The sequence below is a fragment of the Anguilla anguilla genome, chromosome 3 (assembly GCF_013347855.1).
Source record: "Anguilla anguilla isolate fAngAng1 chromosome 3, fAngAng1.pri, whole genome shotgun sequence".
Classification (NCBI taxonomy): domain Eukaryota; kingdom Metazoa; phylum Chordata; class Actinopteri; order Anguilliformes; family Anguillidae; genus Anguilla; species Anguilla anguilla.
Genome location: NC_049203.1, coordinates 57,757,535 through 57,784,709, shown reverse-complemented (window position 1 = coordinate 57,784,709; position 27,175 = coordinate 57,757,535). Strand labels below are relative to the sequence as shown.

Below are 27,175 nucleotides of genomic sequence, written 5' to 3'. Positions count from 1 at the left end.
ATTATTTCTTTCACAGCGCAGTCACGCTAGAATGCACTGACAGGCAGGGCTTAAGGCCTACTACTTTCTGGAAAAGAAGCAAGGGAATGGGGTCCAGGTAACAGACGATTAGTTGATAAGATATCAGTAGGTGAGATATGTTGACATCTGTTCAGGCAGAGAACTTGAAAAGACAAAGTAGGTGAAATGAGGGTGAGTGAGTGCAGTGAGGTATGGTCAGATAGAGGAATGAAAAGAGGACTTAATGCCTGGGAAGAGCTGCAGAGTTCTGAGATGTTCATGTTAATGTGGTCCACAAAGTCAACCACAAAGTGCACGAAGGGGGGTGGAGGGGAAAAGTGAAGAAAATATGGGAAACAGTTTGCCTGGATTTGATATGGAGCTTTGGATTCTGTTCTGAAAAATTAACCCTTAGCAGATATTAGAGTAATATTAAAGAAGACAGAGAAGAGAGTGGAGAAAGAGGTCCTGTCGCAAAGGGGGCCTGTAAGTGATGGACAGGGAGGAGGGGGCCACAACAATTTAGGGCAAATGACTAAGAGGACATGTAGCAACAGTGTAGCAACAGAAAAACAAGCAAATGATTGGAGAGCAGCAAGAACATTGGCAGGGTTGCAGGTTATAGATAACAGGTTGCGGCAGAGTGTGAGAGAGGGAGTCACAGAGGAGAGTGGGGGTGGAGGAGGAAGAGAAAAGAATGCAAAGTAGTGGTCAGACCGTTGGAGGGAAGTGACCGTGAGGTGGGAGGTGGAGCAGGCTCTCAAGAAGAACAGGACCAGCCTGATTCGTTTGTGGGAGCGTACCAAACTGAACTCAAAAGAGTAGAGGAAGGCAAGAACCCAGATCTGCTAATATCCAGGTGAATGCTGAAATCACCCAGGAGGATCATGGGGGTTTTGTCCTCTGCAAAGGACCCGAGAAGGCGCTCCCCAGGAGCCTATAAAAATTATGTTCACTCTAGATGGGTCAGCGATGTGAATAGCGTGAACAATAGCCAGGGAGGCTGAGTGGAAGAAAGAACAGGCAGCTAAAAGAGCCTCAGGGTGGCAGTGTGTTGTCTGGGGTGACCCAGGAGAATGTCTGTAAGGCATTACATTACATTACATTACATTCATTTGGCAGACGCTTTTATCCAAAGCGACGTACAAAAGTGCATTTTCATGATCGTAGACAACTGCTGAACACGGGTTCAGTAAGGTACAATTACTTATTTTGTACAGCTATTTCTAGCCGAAATGCTTTAGAATGTTTACCCCAAGTAACATTCAATTCCACTCTCATCTTGACATATTGCTTTTGCTTAAAAATAACTTTATTATTTCTGCAAACGTCCAGTGACAACAAAGATAAAAAAAGAAAACCAAAATGAGAAATACCCAGGATGGTGAAAACAATGCACGTCACATTCATACATAACACCAAAATGTGCCCCTGAGCCATTTAATGTATTTTTCCAAATGTATGACTTAAAAACAGAACTACAGTTTTGGAGAGAACAGGATTACTGTACACTATTATCACACTGTGTGCTATTGTAACGTATGTCTTTTGCTCAGTAATGAATGTGGGCCAGTTTTTTAAATGTTCACCTGCCGTTTCTGCAGACTGTGCTTTTTAAAATGAATGTCTCTTTCAATTTTTGCACCATACGCCCAGTTCTTTAATCATAAGTTTACTGTATAAAATGGCCAAAGCACCTGGTGGACTGTGACCGTGGATGATGGAATAGCTACATGCATTATCAAGTCATTTCAGGAGGAAACATAATGGTTTGTCAAAACTATTAAATTCAGATACAAAGCATACACTGTATGTAATGACATTATCATGTGTAGAAGCATAATTGTTTGAGTTTTAAAAAAATGGCTGGGCTATGTCATTCCAGGGCAAACTGGGTAATTGTCTCCTTACTGTCTTTCTGTCTGCAATATAATTGTGTGATATGAATGGTTTATTTAAATGGGAAATTACACCACTGTGGTATGACAAAACCTGAGAAAAATACAAAGAAATAATCAACTGTGGCACCCAGGTCTTATAAAAGTGGTATTTCCAAAGATCTCAAAAATAATCCCAGATGAAAATGGTGTAAATTAAGAAAATAGTGCAACAGTGACACCCAGTGGTTACGGGGTCTTCATATCGGTGCTGCGCCGTTTGAGTTTCTCTGGATTGTTGGATGCCATGTGGGAGAAATCTCGGAAGATATCTTGATACGTTTCATCACCTGAGAAAGACAGAACATCTATATTATGATACATGAACAGATGCAAAGTACAATAAGTAACATAAATAATATGAAGATATATAAAACAAATCAGTATTGTAGCATGATATTTTCCCATTTATTCAGTCTAAAAGCTTTAAGTGAATTGTACTCAGCTGACTAACGAATACAGAACATATAGGGACTAAGATTTACATTTTTGAGTGGAGGGGAATAACCCGTTTTTACTCTTCTATGCTAAATCTCCCTCTCCACTGCCCATAACTTTTGAATTCGAACCAATAATTATTTTTGTTTCATTTTGTTTCTTATATTTAAATCCACCCCCACCCCCCAATAAAAGCCTTAACAATGCACAATTAGTGAGATGTAAAACTTTACAATGCTTTATCAAGATATCAGCTCTGAAAAAGTTAAAGGCATACTATGCAGGATTTTTAACTTGAAAATATTATAAAAAATTACCACGCTAAGGCATAACTATGATGCACTGGCAATCTCTGTCTTTACACACTTTGGCCAAATTCATGCACTTTTACATGTACGTGTTATTCTAAAATGTGTTTAAGATGTTTCTGGGCGTGGCACTCTTTTCCTTGTGAGGAGAAGCAGATGTGGCTACAAAGCCTGTGGTTTGAAATCAGATTTCAACGGAGTGTTTGTTGCTATAGCTAGCTAGCCGCTGTAATGGCCCAGATACAGCGAAGCAAAAAGACGAGCCAACAGGGCTTGTTCAAGAACGAGTGTTACTGGAACCCTGGAACTGCTTTTCCTTGGTGGCGTCAGCTGAAGTTCGCCAAGCCGGGGGTGAAAAGCGACGAGAAGCTGGCTTGTGTTGTTAGACCTGTAATCAATGTTACCTCTAGCTAGGTAACCTCTATGTTACCTGTAGCTAGGGCTGCCAGACATCCCGTTTTTGACCGGAATGTCTGGTTTTCAAATTATTTGTACGTGTCCGTTTCGTGGTCCCGACCGGACAATGCAGCCCGAGTAATTGATGGGAGAAATTTACCAGTAGTTACCAACCTAAGGAATTTGTGTGTCTGTGACTCGGGTACACTGATACTCTGGGGTGAGTGGGTGGGGTTGATGACAGAGGAGGAGGCTTCTTTGATTGTAAACACAGGCAAAAAAAAATCCTGCATAGTATACCATTAACTGCATTGCCAGTAATGTGCAACAAGGCACAAAGGTTTTAAATTCTCCCTCCATGTGATATGGTCAAGAAGTTTGTTACACGCTCGGACATGCACACACCTGCACACAAGCACGCACCAGAACTGGAACAAATACATAATTGAGTACTTGTTTATGACATTACACTTTTGATGCATGTAATATTTATTAATGCAAGTACAGTATTTAAATACTTTCTCAAAACCAATCAAGAACTTTGAAATGTATTAATAATGTTTTCTCAAAATACATTAGTGAATTAATATATTCCTTCTTAAAAAATAGTGTTAAAATAGTAAAAATAAATAAATACTGTACATAAAGGACTGGTCTGACATCAGACCTGGGTCAAATACATATTTCTTTTGGATTCAAATACTTTTCTACGTTTTATTGATCTTGTCTGATGTATTGGAACCAATGTCTCAAAAAGTGCAAACCCTGCCTTCTGGTCATATTGGCAGGCTCAGTTACACCAGGCAAGATCAATAGAACACAGAAAAGTATTTGACTCGAAAACAAATACGTATTTGACCCAGGTCTGTCTGATACATGCAGGTGTGCACGTAGATAGATATGCGCATGACATGCACAAACATACACAAACTGCATTTGCAAGCTGTTTTTTTTTTTTGCTTCTGGAGGCCTCATTTAACAACATCTTGTCGTTTACCAATGTATTTTTGTAAAGTGTTTATACATGCTTTCTGAATTATCAAATGCAAGGTTTTGGTAACGACTAGCATTGTACATACAGCTGGATGCTGTGTTGCATGTTCCTTGCCCTTAAGTCAAAGTACTTTGAAATTAATTTAACAAAACAAGGTCTCCAACTATAATAATAGGTAGAAACACATAAACTAACCTTAAGTAACCTTAAGAGGAATATCTACAGAGACCCCAAATCTGTATTGCACGAGAAAGATTTAACAATTATGGGATAAGAAAATAAAGTAATAAGTAATGTGGGCTTTTATCCAGTAAATAATCTGAGATATAAAAATATTAAAACTGAACACAATACTATGCATAAAGACAACTATATGCAATTTAGGATGAAATTTACAAGTATGCACTGTTGATAAATGAGGCCACAAATGCTCTTCTAAGGCACAATGCATTGGTAGAGCACAGCTCGTATAAGTACAGCGCCCTCAAAAAGTATTCACACCCTTTAGAAAGATGCACAAACCAGGACACGGTTTCTCTGTGCCAGCAGCTGATTACCTGTTACGGCAGGGCAGGGAACGGCAGGACACAACAGAGCAAACAGCGGAGACCAGCCCGGCGTCTCATTGGACACAGACACACACACACAGACAGACAGCGATAAAAAGCATTTGCACTTTAAGACTGAAGCACCATAAGATTCTATTGGATGCAAAGGCAGCAGCCAGAAGCGTTCTTTTTGAGGTCACATGATCTCAGAGGCCTCACTGGCCTGTGTGAATTTGCGATGACCAAGGCAGTCTAGTTCAAGTCCAAGGTTATTCAGTCTTTGAGGATCATGCTCCTCTAGCTGTTTTAGACACCTTTCAATTGCCAAATGTAGTCATGAACTAGGACAGAGTCTGCCAGCAGACACTTTGACCTTCAAAGACTGAAAAAAGAGCACTTCTAGTCTGCCAGCATGACATTTCAAATTTGCAATTGTGGAAGTACAACTCTGTCCCTGCTTGCCCAGATTTTGCTAGATAATTCATTAGAATTACCAGTTCTGTTTTGTGATCATCATTAACTCAATAGTTGCAGTAAAAAACATTAATTATGTATTAATAATGGTGGGACGGATGCTATGTTTACAGCAGGCCTGCTGGGCTTGCAGGTCTGTGGCTCCAGAGGGTCAGAGTTGCACACCAATGGCCTGCATTTTTAGGCTAGCAGTTTAAAATGCTTATGTTTAGATCACAGTGTTGAATAGGCTGAGAGAGTTTCAGATCATACTAGAATCAGAATAATTCCCCCAAACAACAACTTTTAACTACTACAGAATGGCTGGTAAGGCACAGTATGCGTACATACAGCATTAAAAATCCTCATCAAACTATGCAATGGAAAGCACTTAAGCCAAAACATTAAAAGGCAGCTCTGGTTTAGCTGGCACAAATACGGTAGGCCTAAGCCGAAAAAGATTTGACCTAAAAATTTTATTTTTCCCGTCGTATGTGTAAAATATGATGTAGGGCACACTAAGATGTACCCGTAAATATAGTGTCATGTTTCATTTCTTTAAACTGCTTACTCAAGAAAATACCATATAAAATTGAGGACACTTTGTACACCAGTTTTCACAGCCCTGGAGATTTTCACTGCGACAGGTTTCCCTGTCATTGGAATGTAGTCCCCTAAAATAACTTCAGGAATGAGAGCTGCAAGCTATCCTGTTAGGCAGCAGGAGAGGAGCATTCATTGCTATAGCTATGCCATGATAACATTTACATACATGTTTACATATCTATAAAAAACAAAACCACAGAAAGCTGTACAATATCCACAAAGATACAATATGAACTATTTAACTGCCTACTTTTCAAAAACGATCTTGCTTCTCTTTACTAATGCACACTATTAGTGTTGTATCTGAGCTCTTTACAGTTATATATAGAGATCCGATAGGCATTAAAGTGCATGCTGGCTGTGCGTTCGTTACTTATCAAAGTGCAAAGTGGACTCCACTGTGGAAGTCATTACACAAATACTCCCCCTCCTCACCCGTTTTCTTCTCATCCATCTTTCCCCATCACACTGTCATCCCCCCAGTTCTCTCTCTATTCGCCCCACCCTACCTCCCAATGCCATCTCTACTCCCACCTCTACTCGCTCTGCCCCCCCAGTGCCCATCCGCTCAGATGGTTCTTGAGGGCCTGAAAGCCCTTTTTGGCATGCCCCATCCCAGGTCCTCCCCCACCTGCCCCATAACCCGTTCCCCCAGATTGACCTGGTTGACCAAAGGCTCCATCCATCTCCCGCATTTCCTTGTTCATCTTGGCGATCCGCAGTCTGTGGAGAAAACAGTGAAGCAGGTGTCACAGGCTCAGTAATATTGGTACGAGGACTCCGACTAGATTCCACACTTCTTCTGTAATCTGTAGTTCCCTCCTGCCAGTACTATGAGTTCACAGAGTCTTTTTTCAAGCCTATTTTTAAACCATCATCCCATTTTGGAACATTCATCGTCTAAATGAATCATCAAACAACCATAAATGAAGCAAAAATCCTAAGCATGTGGGATGATATTGAAGTATAGTAGTTCAGACCTTTTAGGACGTACTGTTCTACACAACATTAGGGACTAGCAATTCAGCAAATTGAGAGAAAAATATTGTATATTTGCTTTTCAAATATTGCATACAGACAACTGACCGAGGCTGCATCCATCTACTCCCTCCATTCTTCCCTTCGTCCCATGCCTCATTCTGCGTCTTTCCCCTACCACCTTCCCATTTGACTCACAATGTGACGATGTCTGCATTGGCGTTCTCCACGGCGATGGTGATGGGGTCTTTCTGTTTGTTATCTCTGGCATTATAGTCCGCACCCCGCTTCAGGAAGAGGCACACCAGCCTGGGGGACAGCAGAACGTACAGTTATGAGACAGTGTGTGTACAAGCTAGAATATGCGTGCATGTATAGGAGTGTTTGTGCTGTGTGTGTGCGTGTGTGTGTGTGTATGTGTGTGAGCGCGTGTGTGCTCACACGGATGTGCATGTGCTGTATGTCACCGTGTCATACCCAGTGTGCCCCAGTATCGTAGCATGATGGAGAGGTCCTCTCCCATTGCTGTCTGCCTGGTTCACATTGGCACCATTCTGCAGAAGAAACTCACACGCCGCCAAGGAATTCTGGGATATTGAAAGACCACAAAGGGCACAGGTCGGTATTCTTTATCACGTAAAAAGCACAGAGAAGACACACAGACACAGACACACACACAGAACCAGACACTCACACACATACACACATATGCACACACACACACACACTCACAGCAGACACAGCCTGTATGAGAGGGGTGGAGTTCTCCTCAGAGGAGTTGACCCAGTTGACATCAGCTCCATGGGCAAGGGCGTCGGCCATTACAGGGAACTGCTGCAGGGCTGCAGAACGGTACAGTAGAGCCCCAGGATGGAGACCACTCAGATCCTCCTCTTCCTCATTATCTAGGGAAGGGTCACACATTAGACATTGTGCATTCTGCATGTGTCCAACTAATACTATCAATCTGTCAATTCCCACACAAGGGCATGGGCAGGGCAGGCTTTGCGTGTGTGTGTGTAACTATTTATGCGCATTTGTGTGGAAGTTGTAAACTCTCACCTTGGTCGACGCCTGCATTGTTCTTACGGCCAACGTCACTCTGGCTCAGCCCTGGGGTAGAGAATGGCATGATAGTCCTTGTGTAAGTCACGTGTTTTGGGTTCACGCTCACATAAAACAATATACAACAAACAGGTTGAGTGTGATTATCTGTCAATTCCCACACAAGGGCATTGGCAGGGCAGGCTTTGTGTGTGTGTGTGTAACTATTTATGCGCATTTGTGTGGAAGTTGTAAACTCTCACCTTGGTCGACGCCTGCATTGTTCTTACGGCCAACGTCACTCTGGCTCAGCCCTGGGGTAGAGAATGGCATGATAGTCCTTGTGTAAGTCACGTGTTTTGGGTTCACGCTCACATAAAACAATATACAACAAACAGGTTGAGTGTGATTATCTGTCAATTCCCACACAAGGGCATTGGCAGGGCAGGCTTTGTGTGTGTGTGTGTAACTATTTATGCGCATTTGTGTGGAAGTTGTAAACTCTCACCTTGGTGGACGCCTGCATTGTTCTTACGGCCAACGTCACTCTGGCTCAGCCCTGGGGTAGAGAATGGCATGATAGTCCTTGTGTAAGTCACGTGTTTTGGGTTCACGCTCACATAAAACAATATACAACACACAGGTTGAGTGTGATTTCATGTGTTGACCAAGGTCTCTGATTTTCAAGGGTGTTCATCTCTGTCACTGTTGTCAAATGTCTCCCTGCTGCTAAATGTTTGTAGCCCCTTTTCATGTACAGGATATATCATAATCTCAGTCTCGCACTGGCTAGTAAGTACACTTATATAGCTGTGAATTACAGCATCTGTATACATGCACGCTTATATACTGTAAATGTGTCCATGCACCCTCTGTGTCTGTGTGCACACCATGAGCAGTTATTTTACATTGTCGTATATCAGCTATGCCTGACATCATCAGCACGTGGCATGCTCAGTAAATAAAGCTTTTTATTGCTATTTATTAATATGCTAATGGCCTAATTTTCTTTAACTAAATATATCTTACAGTAGTTTAGCTTTGTTCTTGATTTATTTTTTATTAGAATTCTAAAGTAGAATTATACAATTCAATAGAGTTATAGAGTTACAATAACTGCAACACTGTTTGGTGCTGGTCTGCTGGTTTCACAGCAGAATGGAAAGCCTATTTTAGCATATTTTCTCAATTTGTGATCAACTGCAACCAATCAATTTTAACTAACACAGCTACAGCACTGTCAGTGTCAAAACAATAAATGAATGAATCTGAAATACGAATGAATGAAAAAGTTTAAAAGCTTTAATGTTGAGAAAAAAAACTGAATAATAATATGAATGCAGAAAATGAAAATCATATTCCTATGGGTTGCTTGTCATGCAAATCAGCCCGTTATCTCATTATGTAGCTCTGTTTGAGGCAGTTCGTTGGAAGTGTTTTTCCCCCACAGTGCGAAACTGAACCGTTTCCTTTTCCGAAACAACTTGGCACCATCACAGGGAATCATCCACACCTCATCCTAGTCTGACACACTCTCATTTCTGCTCAGCAGGTTTTTTTTTTGCGAAGGCTCCAGGAATCTAGGGGTGGGGCTGATAGGAGAAAACAGGTATAGAGAAGTAACACACCCCCCCCCCCCCATTACCTGTGAGGCGTGGGAGAGTAGCCCGGTTGGGCTTGGGTTTGAGGGCGGGGCGCGAGCCGGGTCGCTCCTCGGTGTTGGCCCGGGTGCGTCGGGCACTGGCACGGCGCAGGGGACCCGAGTGGCCTGTTTCCGGAAGCTTCTTAATAAACTTTTTCTCCACGTACTTCGAGCGGATCCACGACTCTTTATCCTGCCTGAGAGGTGGAGAGAGATGGGGAGGGAGAGAGAGAGAGAGGGGGAGGAAGGAGAGAAAGTGAGAGAGAGGGAGGGAAGGAGAGAGAGAAAGAGAAATAATTTTATAAAGAATTATTTTGAACTGCAAATGAGTGAAATAAGTAACAGCATGAATACATTTCCATGCACACACAGATAGCAATTTCAATGTGAAAAGCAGTGACACCAAATAACAAGCCAGTTACACATGGATCTCAAACACTGAAGTAGGCTTCAATCACAACCCCATTAAACTGGAATAAGGCAGGCCTACCATAAATACCCCAGAAACAGATATCAGATTTCTGGAGGGTAGGGTTGCTTACAACATATACCACATGACACTTTACCTGTGCAACTTCCTCCCTGGGGTGCAGTGGAAAGGGAGAAAAAGAGGAAGGAGAAATAGGAGAATAAAGAAATCAGTTCTGATGAGATTGTGCTGAAATAACGGAAACAATGGCCTGTTGCGTACATACTGAACGAGTACTGCATGACAGAACAGCAACAGGTTCTGAAGGAAAAGTACACACATACACACATACATACATACAGTATATAGTGGTAGTGTTACAAGCTGACTGTTATTGAAATAGGCTGAAATGCCTACAAAGAAAGAGAAGGGGGTGGTAGTGAGTTTTTTCCTGCAAATAATGAATCCAGCAGCCTTGCCAGACTTCTAGCTTACTGACAGTGCTTGCAACATTGTTTTTGTGATGGCAAAGATCCCATAATCCCATTTCTTGGCAACCAGTCATACAGTGTAATTTTACTGAAAGGTTCTGCGAGTTTTCTGGGTAAAGTTGGTCTTCCTTTGTGCCAGAAAGGGCAGGCCAGCGAGAGGCTAACCTAGGACTGGAGGGGTGCGGCTTCTTGATTGTGATTTCTTCTATGCGCGCCTCATAGATCCTGTTGATCGCAGTGTTCCCCAGCTCACACATCAACTAGAGCGTGGGAGAGATGAGCAAATTCCAAAAATAATTTAATTAAATAACTTTATGTTCTTCAAAAAGCAGTTTCAGCATTTTTATTTTCCCTGTGAAGAAACACATATTCTCTTCTGAATGATTTTGTCAGTCTGTCAATAGAAATATTAAACTGAGAAAAGGGGTGATAAGGAATGGTGCACAGGAGATATAAATACAGTTAGAGCCATTTTAACCAATGACCAACAGAGCATGTGCTACAAAAAAAATCATATGTTCTGCCCTGGGTAAAATACTAAATCTAAATGTGGTGAGTGTATACAGAATGATATATGTTTCTATGCACACGTGCACATGTGCATGCGTGTGTACGTGTGAGCCGTCGAGGACATACCCTGACCAGCTCAGGCTCCCAGGAGTCAAGCGTGAGAGAGCGCACTTTGGAAAAATGGACACCAAGACTCCTGCAAGACAGAGAAAAGGATGGTAAGGACAAGCAAAGCACGTAACACAATGGATTCTATGGTACCATCGCACGTGTTTTAATGTTATTACGCACTGTTCCTGGGGAGTACTTCTACGCTTGTGTATAAAGGCATAGCTACTTGCATAAAATCCTACAGGAAATCTGTGCCCTGGCCAATATGCGCAGGCTGTACATGAGCGAGCTGTACACGGTCTCCTGTGGTGCGCAGGTGTAATCCCGGGGCACAGTGGTTACCTGTGGATGCCGGAGCAGACGATGCAGAGCGTGATGCCCAGGTTGATGGAGGCCCAGTCGGGCCCCGGCTCCCCGCAGTCACAGCACTGGGAGTTCCCCGGGATCTTCTGCACCTCCTCCAGGGCCTGCCGACCCGTACTCTCCTGCTCCCCTGACTGCCCCCCACTGCCGGTAGAAACTGAGCTACACCGCTCTCTCCCTCTCTGGAAAAGACAAAGGAGTAGGAGAGGATGAGAGGATGGGAGAGAGAGAGAAAGAGAGAGAGAGACCCAATCATCTTTTCTAAGCTACTAAGCGCACCTCTTTGATGGTAGAACTTGTTTAGTTCCATCTGAGAGTATATCATTTTGTATAAAAACCAAGAAGAGTGCTGTGTCCTGTGGAAAGGCACAGCCAACTGCATACAGCACTATTTCATATTCCCATTTATGATGTGACAGCAGTTCTTCCTATGCACAAAAAGAAAAAATGGATTTTCTGCCCTAAAGCAATCTGCTTGTACAAAAGCCATACAAAAAACCCAAGTAAAGTACTCCACTACTTCACAGACCCAGAAACCATCTCTTCATACCCCAATTCAAAAAACCTGCTATTTACTCATAAACAAAGCTGACTCAAGCAACAGTGTAAAAAGTCATACACAGAAACACAACACCCCCCAGATAAAGATCCTCCGCTTGAGGCGTTTACAGAACCAAATGACACGAACCCTGTGGTCCTTGGACCGAAACCACTAAGATAACAATCACAAAAAGACTGATTTTCCCGGAAAAGATGCACTAAAATATTCATTAATTAAACACAGCTGAAAGGAAATGCTCGCATGCTACCTGACCATAATCAAAAACAACATTATTGGCTGAAGAGCATAAAAATTCCGGTAAAGTTTAGATTCTGTGAACCACTGCCTAGAAATTAAAAACAGCATATATGAAAAAGGCTAAGCTCTCATGCAGACACCGTAAAATGCAGGGAAACAGATGTGCTTGTATTTATCCTGCTCAAAGTGTACAAAAATGTGCCAATTTACTTTCTCCAATTTGAGAGACAAGAATGCCCCAGTTTAATCCAGAAGAGGAGAGTTTCAACCCCGCAGAGAGAGGAAAAGCAGGCTGCAGAACTGCCACCTCCAGGGGGGGCAGTAGGTCTCCATGGCTGACCTGTGCTACTGCTGTTGCTCTACACTTTGAGAAACTGGGTCATGAACCACAGGAAATATTTAGTCATTTACATTCCTTTCATGGGTAAGAATAAGGGGTTGCATAATTACCCAAGAAATGCGAGTGATATATTCACACTTCAGACATTTCAACTTGACACTTTCGAAGTATTCTGCCAGCAATTTTGTTGAACCTATAAAGCTCAAAATATTTACTTTAAAGAGCGGGAGGGAAGAGGAACCTTTATTTATACAGGGTAGGTTGACTAAGCATATATGCTCTTCTGCAGCAACGCCCTTTGAATTGCCCCACCCCCCCAAGTAGCCTAACCGGCATGTCTTCTGGATTGCGTGAGGAGGAAACTGGAGTACCAGTAGGGAACCCGGTATGGGGAGAACATGCAAACTCCAGAAAGGTCCCGGCCCTGATTTGAACCCAGGACCTTTGTGCCGTGAGGTGACAGCGCTATCCACTGCACCCCTGTGCCACGTGTGCGTGTGCGTGTGGTGCAGATGGTGCGCGTGTTAAGGCTCTCTCACCGGGCTGTGCTGGACCTCTCTGCAGTCTTGGAAAGCAGAGGCGATGCTGTTCTGCACGGCACTGATCCAGCCCTGCTGCTGCCGCTCTGAGTCTGCCTGCAGCAGGCAGCTCCTGCACACAAACACACCGCAGCAGTTAGTGCGCTGCACAGACATAAGCTGACATGCTGCAGCTGCACAGTCCAGCACAAACACACAGAGCACTGGAGCTGAACTGGATTCACGCCGCTGGGTGGACGAGGACTCACTTGCATGGAGACACCACCTCAAAGCAGAACCTTCTTTCATTATCTGCGCTGGGCTTCACCGTGCACAGTCGCAGGTCCTCCACCACTATCGTCGGCTGGTCCTGGCAAAAGGAAGAAAGGATCAGGGTATGTATGCAAATGAGCATGCATACAACAATGAGTGTGTGTGTGTGTGTGTGCATGTGTGTGTGTTAATACTCACCTTGAATCTCTTCTGGTACACCAGCTGATTTTTCTGGATAGTGAACCAGCGCCTACAACATTGTGAAAGGCAAATTGCACAAATTCATTAAACCCAAGCAGCTCGCCCACAGAGATGCAGAGAGAGATGAGCTGCTGGGAGGGGGGACGGAGGAGAAGGTTATGGCTGCCAACAATCAGTAAATACAGTCAGGAAAAACAGCAATACCTCATCAGTGTGGGGGTGGGGGGGGGGGGAGATTTTCCATGAATAAACAAAGTATCAATTTCAGTGCACTGTGAAAAGGAGTGATTCAAAATGACCAGCTAATGTTAAACACTCTCTAGGGGAGGAAAAGTAACCCCAAGCAGTATTCAAGCTCTTGAACTCTGCTGTCAGTCCTGTGACTCCACTACAGAGGTGTGGGGGGGGGGGAGGGGGACTTCAGAGTGACAGGGTACAGTACCTGCTCCAGGTTTTGAAGGCATTGCTGGCTCTTTTGTACAAGTATCCCTCCATGGCAATGCCACTGGGAGCATCGGGGCTGAAGTCCATTATGGAGTCATCATAGGATATGTCCTGCAGCCACACACAACACTCAGATTACAGGGTGTGCCTATCCCTCATGCCATAATGAACGGCTTTTTCCACAAGCTGCAATTTAACACCGCAGTGCCCAACCCCCTGCAGGCCAAGATGTCACTCTGTACACATGTAGTTTCGCACAGTACAGCACATCATACCTTTGTTTTGATGGCAACGTGCCTTTGCTCCATGTCCCTTTTTTCCCGAGCCGAATTCAGAACCAGGTGAGTGTGCTGCGAGAGAAGGGGGGAGAGTGGGAGAGGGGGATGAGGTGAGCAGCCATGACAGTAAGGGACTGGGACAGGACAGAGGCACGTATAACATGGCATGAGGTATGGAATGGAAAAAGGAAAAGAGGGATGGTGAAGGAAAATGTGGAGAGTAGGGAGAGACAATGAGATGTTCTGCACAAAAAAAATCAGTATATTGTGGAAAACGACAAAAATTGGGGACATTTTTTTTATTTCCACTATTCCCACAAAATTTGACTTACTTTTCATTAAATATTCATCCATATAAATTGATTGTATGTAAAAATGTACTTGGTGTAATTTGCTCCGGATAAAAGAATCAGCAAAACACAGAGACTCAATGCCATTTCAGAAAGTAAAGATTCACCTGATAAGAAACAGCACGAAAACATGATTAAAATGACAGGACTAGGGTAAGACAGGGCAATAGATACAACTGAATACAGAAGGGAGGCATGCGGGCGCACGACCAGAACCATTCAGAAGGGGGTCAAAGGGCACTTTGGCCTAGATCTCTCAAAAGGAAAAAGAAGCAGGAAGTGGTGGACTCTCCAGGTTTCCTGTGCTGGACAGAATGCTGCGTTTGACTCTGTCTCTCTCTTCTCCCTACTCCACTTTACAAATTTGACTTTCACTCTTTCAGGCCATTTCCTGTTGAGGCAGGTGCTAAAGTGTGGTTTCACAGGACAATAAGAGGTGATGCTGTTTCCTGTATCAAACTGCTCTTGCACATTACTTGTGTAACAAAGCATTGAGTTAGGGGAGCAAAGGATCAAATGCTAATTTCTAGCCAATTACTGTTAAAGCACGGTCAGTGCAAAGCAATTTAAAGCCTGTTTTCATGCACTGCTTTACTGACTGTGCACAACATTAATGTTAGCTGCCAACTTTGTTATTGTATTGTACAATAAATATAAGCTGTATTTATTGTACAGTTCATTACGAGAGCTAATAAACCTGGCCTTGGATCTGGTTGCACTAGGAGGTTTTGTTTTGTGTTTACTTGTGGATTTGATATTGTGGTTGCATTCCAGAAAGGGTGTCATGTATTACTTTATGGATCATTGTATGTTTGGCTCAGGGTAGAAAATATATTTGGCTAGTATTTTTCAACTGTTTTCCAGCTAGCTAGATGGCTAGTTGGTAAGAGGTGAAGACTGTGTTGCTGATAATGGTTCAGAATGCAACTGTAAAATATTATTCGCTGTTCCAAATGTAAAATAACTTTATTTTACACACCCCTCCCCCTCCATGCTGATGCCAAGTTTGTGCCTATGAATACTATAATACTATATTGAGGACACATCTTAGACAGGCTGTAATAAGCTTCTGTGGTTGGATTCTTACTACATTTGATGTAAACTGACTTCCTCAGTTGCAACAGAAGAGCCAACCCCAAAATGTATGCTTCAAGCAAAAAATATCTATAATTTTTTTTTTGAAAGAGCAGCATCTTCATGTCCCTCAGATACCCATTCACTTTTACTCAGATTATGTGTGCCGCAGCAGAACTGCTGCCAATGGAATATTTCCCTCACATTTTCATGGTGCTAGCTCACACGCTCAGCTATTACTGCCACTTCCGCGACGCCGTCATGAGAAATGTTTCCTGTTATTGCGCCGTCTTCAGTTTCCTGTCATGCTGCTGGGTGGAGGGCAGGCAGTAACACTGTCCCATTGGGGGGGGGGGGGGGGGGGGGGGGCTTAAATCCCCTCTGCTTAACACTTAGTGACTGCTCCGAACAGACACTCTCCATCATTCTGTGTGCTCTTTGCTCCTCCTCAGTCCTTTAGGGACGAGCTTAAATTAACTTTGCTTTGCGTGATCTCTCCCTTGCCTTCTACCATCTCATTCTGTGCAACTCCCTTCTTTCTCTTCACACATTCTACTAGCGCCCTTCTCTTCTTTCGCCTTTCCCAAAATCATCCATGTGCCTGAACCTTGCATCCTTCCCCCACTTTTTCACAGCCTCCATCCTTCCCTCCATCCCTCCTTCTCTCACAGCAGCTCGCTCAGGTTCTTATGGCACCTCCTCCCTCACTCTCACTAACCTGCTCGCTCAGGTTCTTGCGGTAGTCCTCCACCTCACCGAGAGACTGATGGCCGATCTGAAAGAACTGAGCCTGGGCTTCAACGAGGGACAGCATCTAATACACAGACCAGATTAATCAAATACAGAAACACACAGCCACACACACAAAAGAATACACACACAGGCCTATAAATAAACACCACAGACGCATATTCACGGATGCTGTTGGGCACACATAAAATCCACGCCCATGCATACACTTGCGAACACGGGCTCAGAAATGAGCACCACACACATATTATCACAGATGCTGCCAGTCACTGAATTAACACACACCAGAGACAAGCACCACAAACACTTAATCACAGATGGTCTTAGTCATTACAGAAACACACATATACACACACACGCACATTCATCCTGAATCACATTTTTCCATCTCGAAGAGCACCTGCACTCCTTGCTTAACACATTCCACAGACAGCTATGGTGACGGTTACAGAGATATGGCTCACCGCCGACAGAATGTCCGTCTTCTTCTTCGACTCAATGACATTGATCTGGTGAGAGAGCAGAGTCACAATGAACAAGGGCAAACACACATTGGCCAATAGCTGTGCACTTTACTGCTTACTGACACCTGCAAACAGTCTGCTGATTAACTAAGTACCAAGCAGATTAAGACTAATAAGTAGAACTAATGGTAGACTGCATTACCTGTAAAATTAGGTGTGTGTGTGAGAGAGAGAGAGAGAGAGAGAGAGAGAGAGAGAGAAAGAGAGAGAATGTGTGTGTGTGTGTGTGTGAGTGAGTGTGGGTGTGTGTGTGTATGTGTGAGTGAGTGTGTGTGCTTGTGTGTGAGGGTGAGGGAGTGTGTGTATATGTGTGAGTGAGTGTGTGCATATGTGTGAGTGAGTGTGTGTGCGTGTGTGAGTGAGTGTGTCTGTTTGTGTGTGAGGGTGAGGGAGTGTGTGTATATGTGTGAGTGAGTGTGTGTGTTTGTGTGTGAGGGAGTGTGTGTATATGTGTGAGTGAGTGAGTGTGTGTGCTTGTGTGTGAGGGTGAGGGAGTGTGTGTATATGTGTGAGTGAGTGTGTGTTTGTGTGTGAGGGTGAGGGAGTGTGTGTATATGTGTGAGTGAGTGTGTGTGTGTGTGTGAGTGAGTGTGTGTGTTTGTGTGTGAGGGTGAGGGAGTGTGTGTATATGTGTGAGTGAGTGTGTGTGTGTGTGTGTGAGTGAGTGAGTGTGGGTGTGTGTGTGAGTGAGTGTGGGTGTGTGTGTGTGTATGTGTGTGAGAGTGTGTGTGAGTGTGGATGTGGGTGTGTGTGTATGTGTGGGGGCTGGGGGGAGGTAGTGTATGTGTGGTCTCTCTTTCATACCTGCAGCACGTAGTCCAGTGCCTCGGAGCGGAAGGCCCTGCGGGCAGCCAGCAGGGTGTTGGTGGCCTCCTCCACCTCATGCTGCTTCCCCCGGGGGGCCTGAGCGTTCTTCCCCAGCGCTGCCTCCAGATTCTCACTGCTGCGTTCAAACTCCTTCCGCACATCCTTAAAGTGCTTAACATCCCTGACAGAGAGGGAGAGAGAGGGAGAGGGAGAGAGAGCGCGTGAATGACAGAAGATGAGAGAGGATGAGAGAGAAAAAGAGGCAGGTGGGAAAGGTTGCAATCGCCGAAACTCACTCCTCAAATAAATCAGACTCTACTGACATGGAAACCGTACCAGCTAAAAGGCTGAACCAACTCTACAGCTGCTTGACTCTTTCTCTTAAGAGTACATGCATTATAACCCTCTACGCACTGCTCTAAAACCACAAGCGTGGCGAAACACACTCAGACCAGAGACAGTTAAGAGAACAAGGCCACACTGCTGTGTTTGTTAGTAGGACCCAACCCTTGGCTCACGTTTTAGTATCAGCAGCTGGAGGAAGGAGCGATGGTGAGCTTTTCAGAGCAGACAGGATTCACAGAGCTGAATACTCACTCTTTAACAAAGCTCTGCAGTTTCAATTTCACTGACTTCTGCGTGGTCTCAATCAACTCCTGCGAGAAACAGAAACAAAGTAATAAGTGCGTGTGTGTGTGTGTGTGTGTGTGTGTGCACGTACAAGAGACAGCGTGAGAGTAAGCAAGTATATGTGTGTGTGTGTGTGTGAGACAGAGAGAGAGAGAGAGAGAGAGAGGTGGGAGGAAAGATGTTTTCTGTTTGGTTTCAAATTGTAGCAGTTTGTTCTGATGAATCTGGAGAGATTTGTGTCCATTGGAGGTGACTTGGCACAAATGACTCATAGCAGCACAGTCAGCAGAGTTACTCAGACACTCAGACTGCGGTAAGGCATTTAGCACACATGTGGTTATAACTTATAACTGCCATCCTGGAGGAACAGAGATCTGCCTTGTGGAAAACAGAGTGGCACTGAGGCCTGTGAGGGCCAGCAGCACTCTTAGACTCTCTGTAGTCCACCAAATATCCAGCTAATATCAAAAAATCATAGTGGAGACAATGACAGGGTATGGCATGCTAGCCTGGAAAATGAATAGAAGTTTTGGCATTCTATCCATCATACACTACTTTTGAACACATGCAAAATGGAAAAATATTGAATCAATGGAAGTTATTTTGCATTATATACTTTCAGCGCAAATTACTTCACAAAATGAGTTCTAAATGCATGCAATGCCGTTACTACTGATGAACAAGGAAGTAATTCATGCTGCAGGACACACCAACCAGAGTTTGGATAGTTCCACACACAGCTTAAATGAAGCTGAAAAAAAAATCATGAACTTATTGCCCAATTAAGATTCATCAGTGTCATTTGTGCACGGGAGAAAGAGAGAACGTTGAAAAGATTAAGAGACAGCAAGGATAAGAGATATCTCTACTCACCCCCTGAGCATCCACAATGTTAGACAGCTTGCTGGAAAATTTCGCTAGACATTCCTGAGAAGGTAGTACAGCAGGGCAATCATGTCACTACAAAAGACAGCCACACTCCAGTCTAAACTATAGACTGCAAAATACTGTTCCTTGTATAGTGATACAGGCCCGGTACAGTTATAGTCCTTATCGTACTGCTCCCAGCACAGCGATTCTCTCTGGGCAGCCTTACCGTCAGCATGTTGTCTGCAACAAGGTGCTGCCCCAGCTCCTTCAGTCCAGTGATAAAGTTCTTGCTGTTCTGACAGTACACCTTCCCAGCCTCCAACATGTAGTTACACTGCTTCACCAGCTAAACAAAGGAGAAACAGAAAATGAATATAAAAATACACATACACACACACACACACACACACACACACACACACAAGCTCATGTACACACAACCCTAAAAAAAGGAAATACATACAAATTCAAATTCACAAACACACACACACACACACACACACACAAAGTAATTCACATCAGAGCATATGCAAACAGCCTACACAAGCAAACAAGCATGACAAAGACAAAAGAGTACAGCGTGAGTGCTCTGCAGTAAAGCACTAACACTGGACACAATAGCTACTGAATAAACTGCAGTGCACAAAGTAAGGTCAGGGGGAGCAGGAGAGCAGGTGGTGATGGAGCACAGGAACCTCTGCGCATACGTACACAGAGAAATGTAAATGTGAGAGACGAGGGAAGAAAAAGAACAAGTAGCTGCACACAGAATCACTGTCACCTTGTCCTTGGGAGAAAGGGGAGAGATGGACAGACTAAACACTAATGCAGAGGAGGAATGGTGCAAAGCAGAAAAGCAGAAGAATTGGTGTCATCAGGTGTACATTCTGATAGAAGCAGGAACTAAGCTACTACATAGAACTAGCACAACTCCAACCACAGATAATGTCATTCAAGCACAAAAACATAGGCTACATACTGCTATTCAGAAAGGCATTAAGTACCAGTATATTTACTGCCATTTACTACCCTTTTATAAGGCTCATATGGTTACTTTATGGGAAAAGATACCCCAGATGAACTGTTTGGTCTATGGACCAAACATTTCAACTCTGCATTGTAAGAGCCCATTCACTTTGTGAAAACAATCAGCACTACTGATAGGTTTCCATAAAGTTGCAAATTAATTTCAAGCTACACTTATCCCTGAATAAATATTAAGTACAAGTGAAACTACTGATCATTTTAAGTTTGTGTGCCCTTTTCATGTTCCTCTCACATCTGGTAAAAAAAGTGAAATGGTCATTGAGTTTGGGTGTGAAAAAGGCAGTTGTAACATCAATAGGAAATTAGACTGAAACCCTGCACGTGACAGAGAATTCTTCAGAAATTCCTCTTTTTCAGGTAACAATGGGGACCAGATGCTGCTCCAGGGCCAGTTCCCCTTGCACTGCTAAACATCAAACACCACAGCTCTCGCATCAAAGTCTGGCTTCAGAGGAAGAGGATGTGCAAGGATTCAACAATGACCAATTTTCCCAACAAATTATACTTTGGGGCTGATACAGAAGCAGAATGAAAAAAATGGCATGGTTGACAAAAGTAACAGTCAAATTTCCATACGCAGATCTGCCTGGGGGTTATATTATCAGACAGGATAAATCAGAATTTTAAAAAATCTTTATTCGTAATCCACAGTGTTTAGTAAATTAGTAAATCCAAGTCCAAGCCCACAGTAACTGAATCAATGAAGCAGTTTTATAACACACACACACACACACACACATTTCAGGAGGGCAAAACTAATTGGACAATTGGATGATCAGCTGTTTCTTGCCCAGAAGTGTGTCTTTGCATCATTAGTTCATGTACAAGAAAGCTAACAAAAGCTTGAAAGTTGATTCTTGGTACGGAATTTTCATTTGGAGTCTGTTACTGTTGCCTCTCAACATGACGACCAAATATGTGTCAGTGCCACTAAAGCAGGCCATCATGAGGCTGAAAATTTTGAATAAATGGATCAGAGACATAGTCACAGCATTGTCAAATTCAACTGCTTGGTACATTATTCGGAAGCACGAATGCACTGGTGAGCTTAGCAATAGCAAACAACCTGGTAGAGCATGGAAGACCACTGTAGTGGATGACCGAAAAATACTTTCAATTGTGAAGAAAAATCCCTTTTCAACCGTCAAAAAGATCAAGAACACTCTCCAGGAAGTAGGCATAGTTATGTCAAAGACATTAAGACTACACCAGTATAAAGAGAGTTCACCGCAAGATGCAAACCACTGGTAAGCATCAAGAATAGAATAGCCAGGTTAGAATTGGCTAAAAAGTATATTTAAAAACTACATTTGTGATGGAAAGAGGAAAGCATTGAGAAAGACAGGAACTGTTTATGATCCTAAGGCATGCCCCTTCATCTGTGAAACATGGTGGAGGTAGTGTTATGGCTTTAGCAGGTATGGCTGCCACTGGAATGGGCTCACTTTTATTAATGATGTGACTGCTGACAGCAGTAGCAGTATGGACATTGACGTGTACAGAAACATCTGCTGAGACCCAACCAAATTCCTAAAAACTCACTGGAAGGTGCTTCACCTTACAGCAAATATTTTTTTCATGACCAAAACATGGAATATTCTTGACTGGCTAGCTTAATCACCATCCTAAATCCAATTGAACATGCATTTAACTTGCAGAGGACAAGACTGAATTCAAAAAACGCTTCAGAAACAAACAGGAACTGAAGATGGCAACATTAAAGGCCTAGCGAAGCATCACCAGGGAAGATACCCAGGATCTGGTGATGTCTGTGGTTCGCAGACTTCAGGCAGTCATTGAATGCATAGGATTTGCAACCAAGTACTAAAGATGACTAATTTATTTCAGATTATGTTACTGCTCCCCTATGTCTATGTATACGCATTTCAGAGACAACATACGGGGAACAAAATAAATGCAACACAAAAGTGCTCCAACAGTGGTGATTGTAATGGTGTGGGGCAGATTTTCTGCCATGGTTTGGATGCACTGACACCACAAGTTGGTGTGAATCAATACTTAATCATGATTATCTTAATCCCGTGTCAAAAAAAAAGAAAGTTTTACAATAACCCCACTCACAGAGCACAAATAGTTGCCTCTGGGTTTATACCAGACTCTGAAATAACACCCAAGGAGCATTTTCCACTTTCATCAACAAAGCTACATTGATTTTCCTCCTGCAGAATTTCAGATTTACAGAATCTCTATCGCAGCACATACAGGCAATGCCAGCCCCTTAGTGGTGGCCCAACCCTGGCTTTCTGGTGCCAATTTCCTTTTTTTTGTTCATTACCTGTATATTGCACTGACATCACAGCCACTTCTGAATCAGCCAAAAAATGAATTTCAATAGCTGGACATATTTCAAGCACTTGTATTTATACACTTTGTTGTACGTCGCTCTGGATAAGAACGTCTGCCAAATGTCAGATTTGGTCATTTGAAATTATTAATGATTACGCAAATCTGTTGTTTCAACATAGCATAGCTGGGTGTGGATTTGGTGCGTTTGGTGTATAAATTAATGCCATCATTTCATTTTTATTTAAATTTATTGACTCTCAAGAATTTGATAATGAAGACAGCTGTAAAGTCCCCCTGTCTCACCTTTTCTAGTCGTGTCTCCAGTTCACCAACATCTCCCTCAACCCCCTCAATGGCAGCCCTGGAAAGAAAACATTAAATACACAACAAAAAAGAATTACAAATGGCTTCTTCTAAAAAAACAATGATAATGCACAATCTAAAACCTGTCAGCATTTAAGTGTCCGGTGATCTTGAATCTTTGGTTGATTGTAATTCATTCACCCTGTAAACATCATTGATGCTTTATGAATAGAACCCAGAGGACCAATCCATTCTTTTGTAGAAGACGTATTACTGGACCTTTGGCCATTGATTCTTCTTTGACAGGAGCCAGCAGTTTCTGGCCAGCAGAAATGCATCAAAATGACTTTTGAGTTTAATACATGGACCCAATCTCAATGAGAAAATAGTACAGTATAGTATAGTAAAGTACCTGTCTTTATTATGAGGATTGCCATTATGGTAAAGGCTCAATGAAAGAAATAACAGTCAGTGTGCGCAGGCAGGGTTTGTGTGTATGTGTGTTCCTCTTTATATGGGGGTGTGGGTGTGTGAGTGAGTGTGTGTGTGTGTGTGTGTATGTGTGTGTGTGTACATGCATTTGTGGCAACTGCCAGTCAGATGGCCTAACGATAGGGTGTCTGAGTCCCTGTCAGTGAGTCAGTCTCTCCTCTCATATTGCATCTGTCTCCCTGCCACATTAACAGTGCAGCACGTGGCCCTGTGGTTTTCTACTACCTTCCGTAGAGAGAGAGAGAGAGCGGGAGAGTGAAAGAACAAAGACAGTAAAGAAATAAAAATGAATGCAGATAAAACATGCACATCAATATAAAGAGAAAGGGGCCCGTAGGAAAGGAAAACAGATTTCTGTAGATGCTGCAGATGAAGTGTCTGGTTGGTGGGGTTCAATTTAAATGTGCTTAAATCCATGTGACAAGACTGCTCCTGGCCGCAGAACATTTGCAGACAATAAGGCTTCATGAAGAGAAAACATATCTTTGGCCCAGACAGAGAAAAACCGTGACTTTTTATGGCCATCTCACAGTGGAGACCCTGCACTGCAGACACACATCCTGCCTCATCTATCAATTTCAGTGCGCCGTTCAGACAGTTCATGCAAGTGAGAGAGAGAAAGAGAGACCTTGGGTTTCCGCAGTGATCCACCCCCCAAGCACACTTCCTGTCTCCTGTTTATCACCTTGGTATCTAACGCCTCACTTCCTGTTCCACTCCACCACCTCCCCCTCGCTGCTGGTAACCTGGCAACAGGAAGCCGCAGCCTGAGCAGTGCCTCACTCTCACTGCTCCCTCCCTTCTACGTCTGCAGCCTTGTCTCCCTTCTCCCGTCTGCTTTTCTTTAGGTTTTTGTGTCTATGTCCTCTCCTCCTCTTTTTTCATGTCTTTTGCACTGTTCATATGTCTTTGTGATTTTGCAGTGCCCTCCCATGGCCTACTTCTGAAAAGCCCCCCGCTGGCCCCTGTCAAACTCTAAACCACACTAAAACTTTCCATGGCTGAACATTCCACATGTATCAGAGCCAGGAGCAGAACACTTCTAAACATCGTCAGACTCTCATAAGCACAACGCCTAAAACACAGCCACACCCAAAACAACAGGCTGCCCTCATTTCATACTTTGTAAAACCAGTCCACCATCCATTTTATTTTTCAACAAATGCAGCTTATTTGGATTTCCATGAATGCCTTGCAGCTCCCTATAGTATGAAGTAAAAACCGTTTCAAAAACAGAATGAAGCCAATGAGGCCATTTTGACTCCCTGGGCAAACTACACTCTTATCAAGGCAACAAAGTGTCACATTCCTGATGACTTACACTAACGTCTGTTTTCAAGCCATAATGTAGTACAAAGTTAGCATATAATCTCCTAGTATACAAGAAGCATGCATCCCGTTCTGTCACTATAGCTTTTACTGCTGTAAGTCAACCAATCACCCTCACCAATTTGCATCTTCCGCTTCTTCTTTGATGTTAACTGAGCCCAAATGGAAATTCTACAGAAATCTGATTCGTGTTAATGTTTACCCCTAAACAGCATCATTGTTGAAGGGTTGAATCATCTGTGTCATTTTTTTTTTTTAAACTGTATTGTCTGTTATGAATTATCAGGCCTGCACTGCCTTGCAACCCCAGTTAAACTGGTATAATCCCACACCACCTGTGTAATCTCTCAGCTCTCAGCTGTATGCGCAAAACACAATTTTATTTTATTTTTGCAGCACGCAAGCCCATTTTCAGAAACTCTTCCAATGATAGTGGCAAACATGCAACACACGCTTGCTTTAATATTGGAGCAACACTTAAATGTTGCAGCAACACTTCAGTGTTGCAAGAACACTGCAGTTGAGCCATGTCTACCCATCCCAAAATACAGAAAAGGCTATGTGATTCTTCTATTTGAGAAAGAAACAAAAAGGTCATTGACATTTTGTATACAACTGCGCACAATCATTGTTGCCAGATGGTATGACAAATGTATTTGATCTCCATTTCGAGTAGAATATTTTCCGTTATTGTGCAAACCACCGCAGCCCCCACAGATGACATTTTCTAGGTTAATAATCTGTAGCCTCAGTTCAATTTTGAGCGTCCTTTGGCACAAACTTTGAACACTATCCGCTTAGGAACACATACAAGAACAACACCTTTCAATTATAGGCCTACACTGCATATATCAAAGTTCTGGAATTCTCTGAAGGGTTTGAATATTTTATTCTAATTACAATGTATAGCTACTTGTTGACGTCAGTTTCAGTTAATATCTCAATCTTCAACATGGTTGGAGGCCTTCAGTAATTTGCGATACATTTTAAGAGGACAGTGACCTATCTTTCTCTTGTTCTTGTAACACAAACTGAAAAAGGCAGGATTTTCTATAGCGCCTTGGCTTTGTGTAAAATGACAAACTATCCTACACTGAAAAAAGCTGCGCAACATTTGTAGCAGGCAGAATTATGCTAACAGGGTGTAATATCTTACCTGAAACGGGGGGAGTCTTTGAGGCATTCCTCAAAATCCAGTTTGACGGTCATTCTTCGGTTGTAAACAAAATAATGATAATGATGACAATAACATGAAAACACTCCTGTACGCGCGAGAGCGGTCGTAGCTGCAGGTGTTTTTTTTTTTTTTTTTTTTGAAGACAGAAAATGTCTTTCTACAAAAAAATCACACTATATATAGGCGAGCCTACTTTACATACTGAATTAATGCACAATGTATCAATACTATATTAATAATGACATAAGGACGTCAGGGCAGTATTGTTACACTGAACGCATTGCTACACCTGGTTTTATTCAATTAGCCTAACTTATTTCGAAGTGAATTCATATTCCGATATCGTACTGGTACTTCTATATTTAATGGCAGAGAAAATCCACATTAATAAGTCTGAATCCCTAAAAGAGACTTTAAATAATGGATGGCTCAGGATATCCGTACCAGTAACTTAAGAGCCGCGATATTTCTTCACCTCTTTTTCTGCCGCGCGATTCTTTGGCCAAAACTCGAAAAAGCGATGCGACTCAGTTCTTCAAGTCAAAGATCATAAAAAGTAAATAAAATATGTGCATATGTGAAGAAGTAAGCGAATTAAAATAAAGCAGTGGAAGGCATGATCCTTGAGGTGCTACTGAAGAGGGAGGCTGTCATAGAAACGGTTCTCTTCCTTTCTTCTTTCTCAGTCACACGCTTTTGCCCTCCCTCCCTGCACTATTTCCGGGTATGTAACTTATTACAGTGTGTTCAGTTTAGTTTAAAGCAGCAAAACAGTTAATCTGATGAAGTATGATGAGTGAGTTGGATTCCTTTTTTTTAGGGAGGGGGTTTCTACAAACAGAAAATACAATTTATTCAGGGAGTACATAGTAGCATGTTGGTTATATCACAGTTTAATAAGATTTAAAGGCTTTTTTCCAATACTACAATATGAAGTAGTTCCAAATAAAGGTACAGCATGCTGTACATTAAAAATACCTCAAACCAATTATGCCCATTTTGACACATTTTAAGAATGACATTTTAGGTTTTGACATGCTTTTTACATTTTCACTGAGTTTTACTACTATAGATTAATTGGACACTGCTTACAGTACATTAGTGCAAACCCCTGGACTACTCATTCATTTATTATTTTTTGAAAACCTGGGAAATGTCAGGTTTTCCAGTGTAATCAACATTCATTTGGCAAGTTTAAATAAGTGATTTGGTAAACCTGATCATGTGGTTAGACAGGTTTAACCCCTTGGGCTGCATGCATGTGCTACGATCACAACAGGACCAGACAAATCATATTCAGTCGAGGCAAACCCTAACCCTAACACACAGTTATGCAATAAGAAATTTTGGCAGTTATTAGCAGGGTTATTTGTTGGCCAGGATGCGACCTATACTCGGCTGTATAGGCTACTGTTCTTCCACATCAACTTGCTT

The 27,175-nt window shown here is 42.8% G+C and overlaps 1 protein-coding gene across 5 annotated transcripts; it reads right to left on the bottom strand.

Annotated features, from left to right (window-relative positions):
- Nucleotides 1-1,299: 1,299 nt before the first annotated feature.
- acap1 (ArfGAP with coiled-coil, ankyrin repeat and PH domains 1) lies at nt 1,300-26,431 on the bottom strand. 5 transcript variants are annotated; one of them, XM_035408535.1, is made up of 26 exons: nt 26,186-26,431; nt 25,721-25,774; nt 22,744-22,801; nt 19,313-19,432; nt 19,090-19,143; nt 18,184-18,242; nt 17,584-17,767; nt 16,720-16,764; nt 16,224-16,319; nt 14,079-14,153; nt 13,802-13,914; nt 13,357-13,408; nt 13,155-13,255; nt 12,907-13,018; nt 11,208-11,410; nt 10,881-10,950; nt 10,410-10,504; nt 9,348-9,541; nt 8,211-8,261; nt 7,966-8,016; nt 7,721-7,771; nt 7,391-7,563; nt 7,136-7,245; nt 6,857-6,967; nt 6,342-6,403; nt 1,300-2,227 (listed from the first exon to the last, which is right to left on the bottom strand). In XM_035408535.1, exons 2-26 carry the CDS (start codon nt 25,771-25,773, stop codon nt 2,127-2,129), a joined length of 2,394 nt encoding a protein of 797 aa, XP_035264426.1. In that variant the 5' UTR covers nt 25,774; nt 26,186-26,431; the 3' UTR covers nt 1,300-2,126. The 5 variants fall into 5 exon arrangements, with proteins under 5 accessions (XP_035264426.1, XP_035264427.1, XP_035264425.1 ...); XM_035408536.1 differs by having other exon boundaries at nt 26,217-26,431; XM_035408534.1 differs by having other exon boundaries at nt 25,721-26,431.
- Between the last annotated feature and the right edge of the window lie 744 nt (nt 26,432-27,175).

Bases quoted from the DNA above. Each gene is read 5' to 3' on its own strand.
- acap1 (XM_035408534.1), bottom strand. From the start codon at position 25,773: ATGACCGTCAAACTGGATTTTGAGGAATGCCTCAAAGACTCCCCCCGT. The intron at 8,262-9,347 runs GTAATGGGGGGG...TCTCTACCCCAG, and splicing joins TACTCTCCCACGCCTCACAG to GGCTGAGCCAGAGTGACGTT. The intron at 6,968-7,135 runs GTATGACACGGT...GCTGTCCCCCAG, and splicing joins ACGATACTGGGGCACACTGG to GCTGGTGTGCCTCTTCCTGA.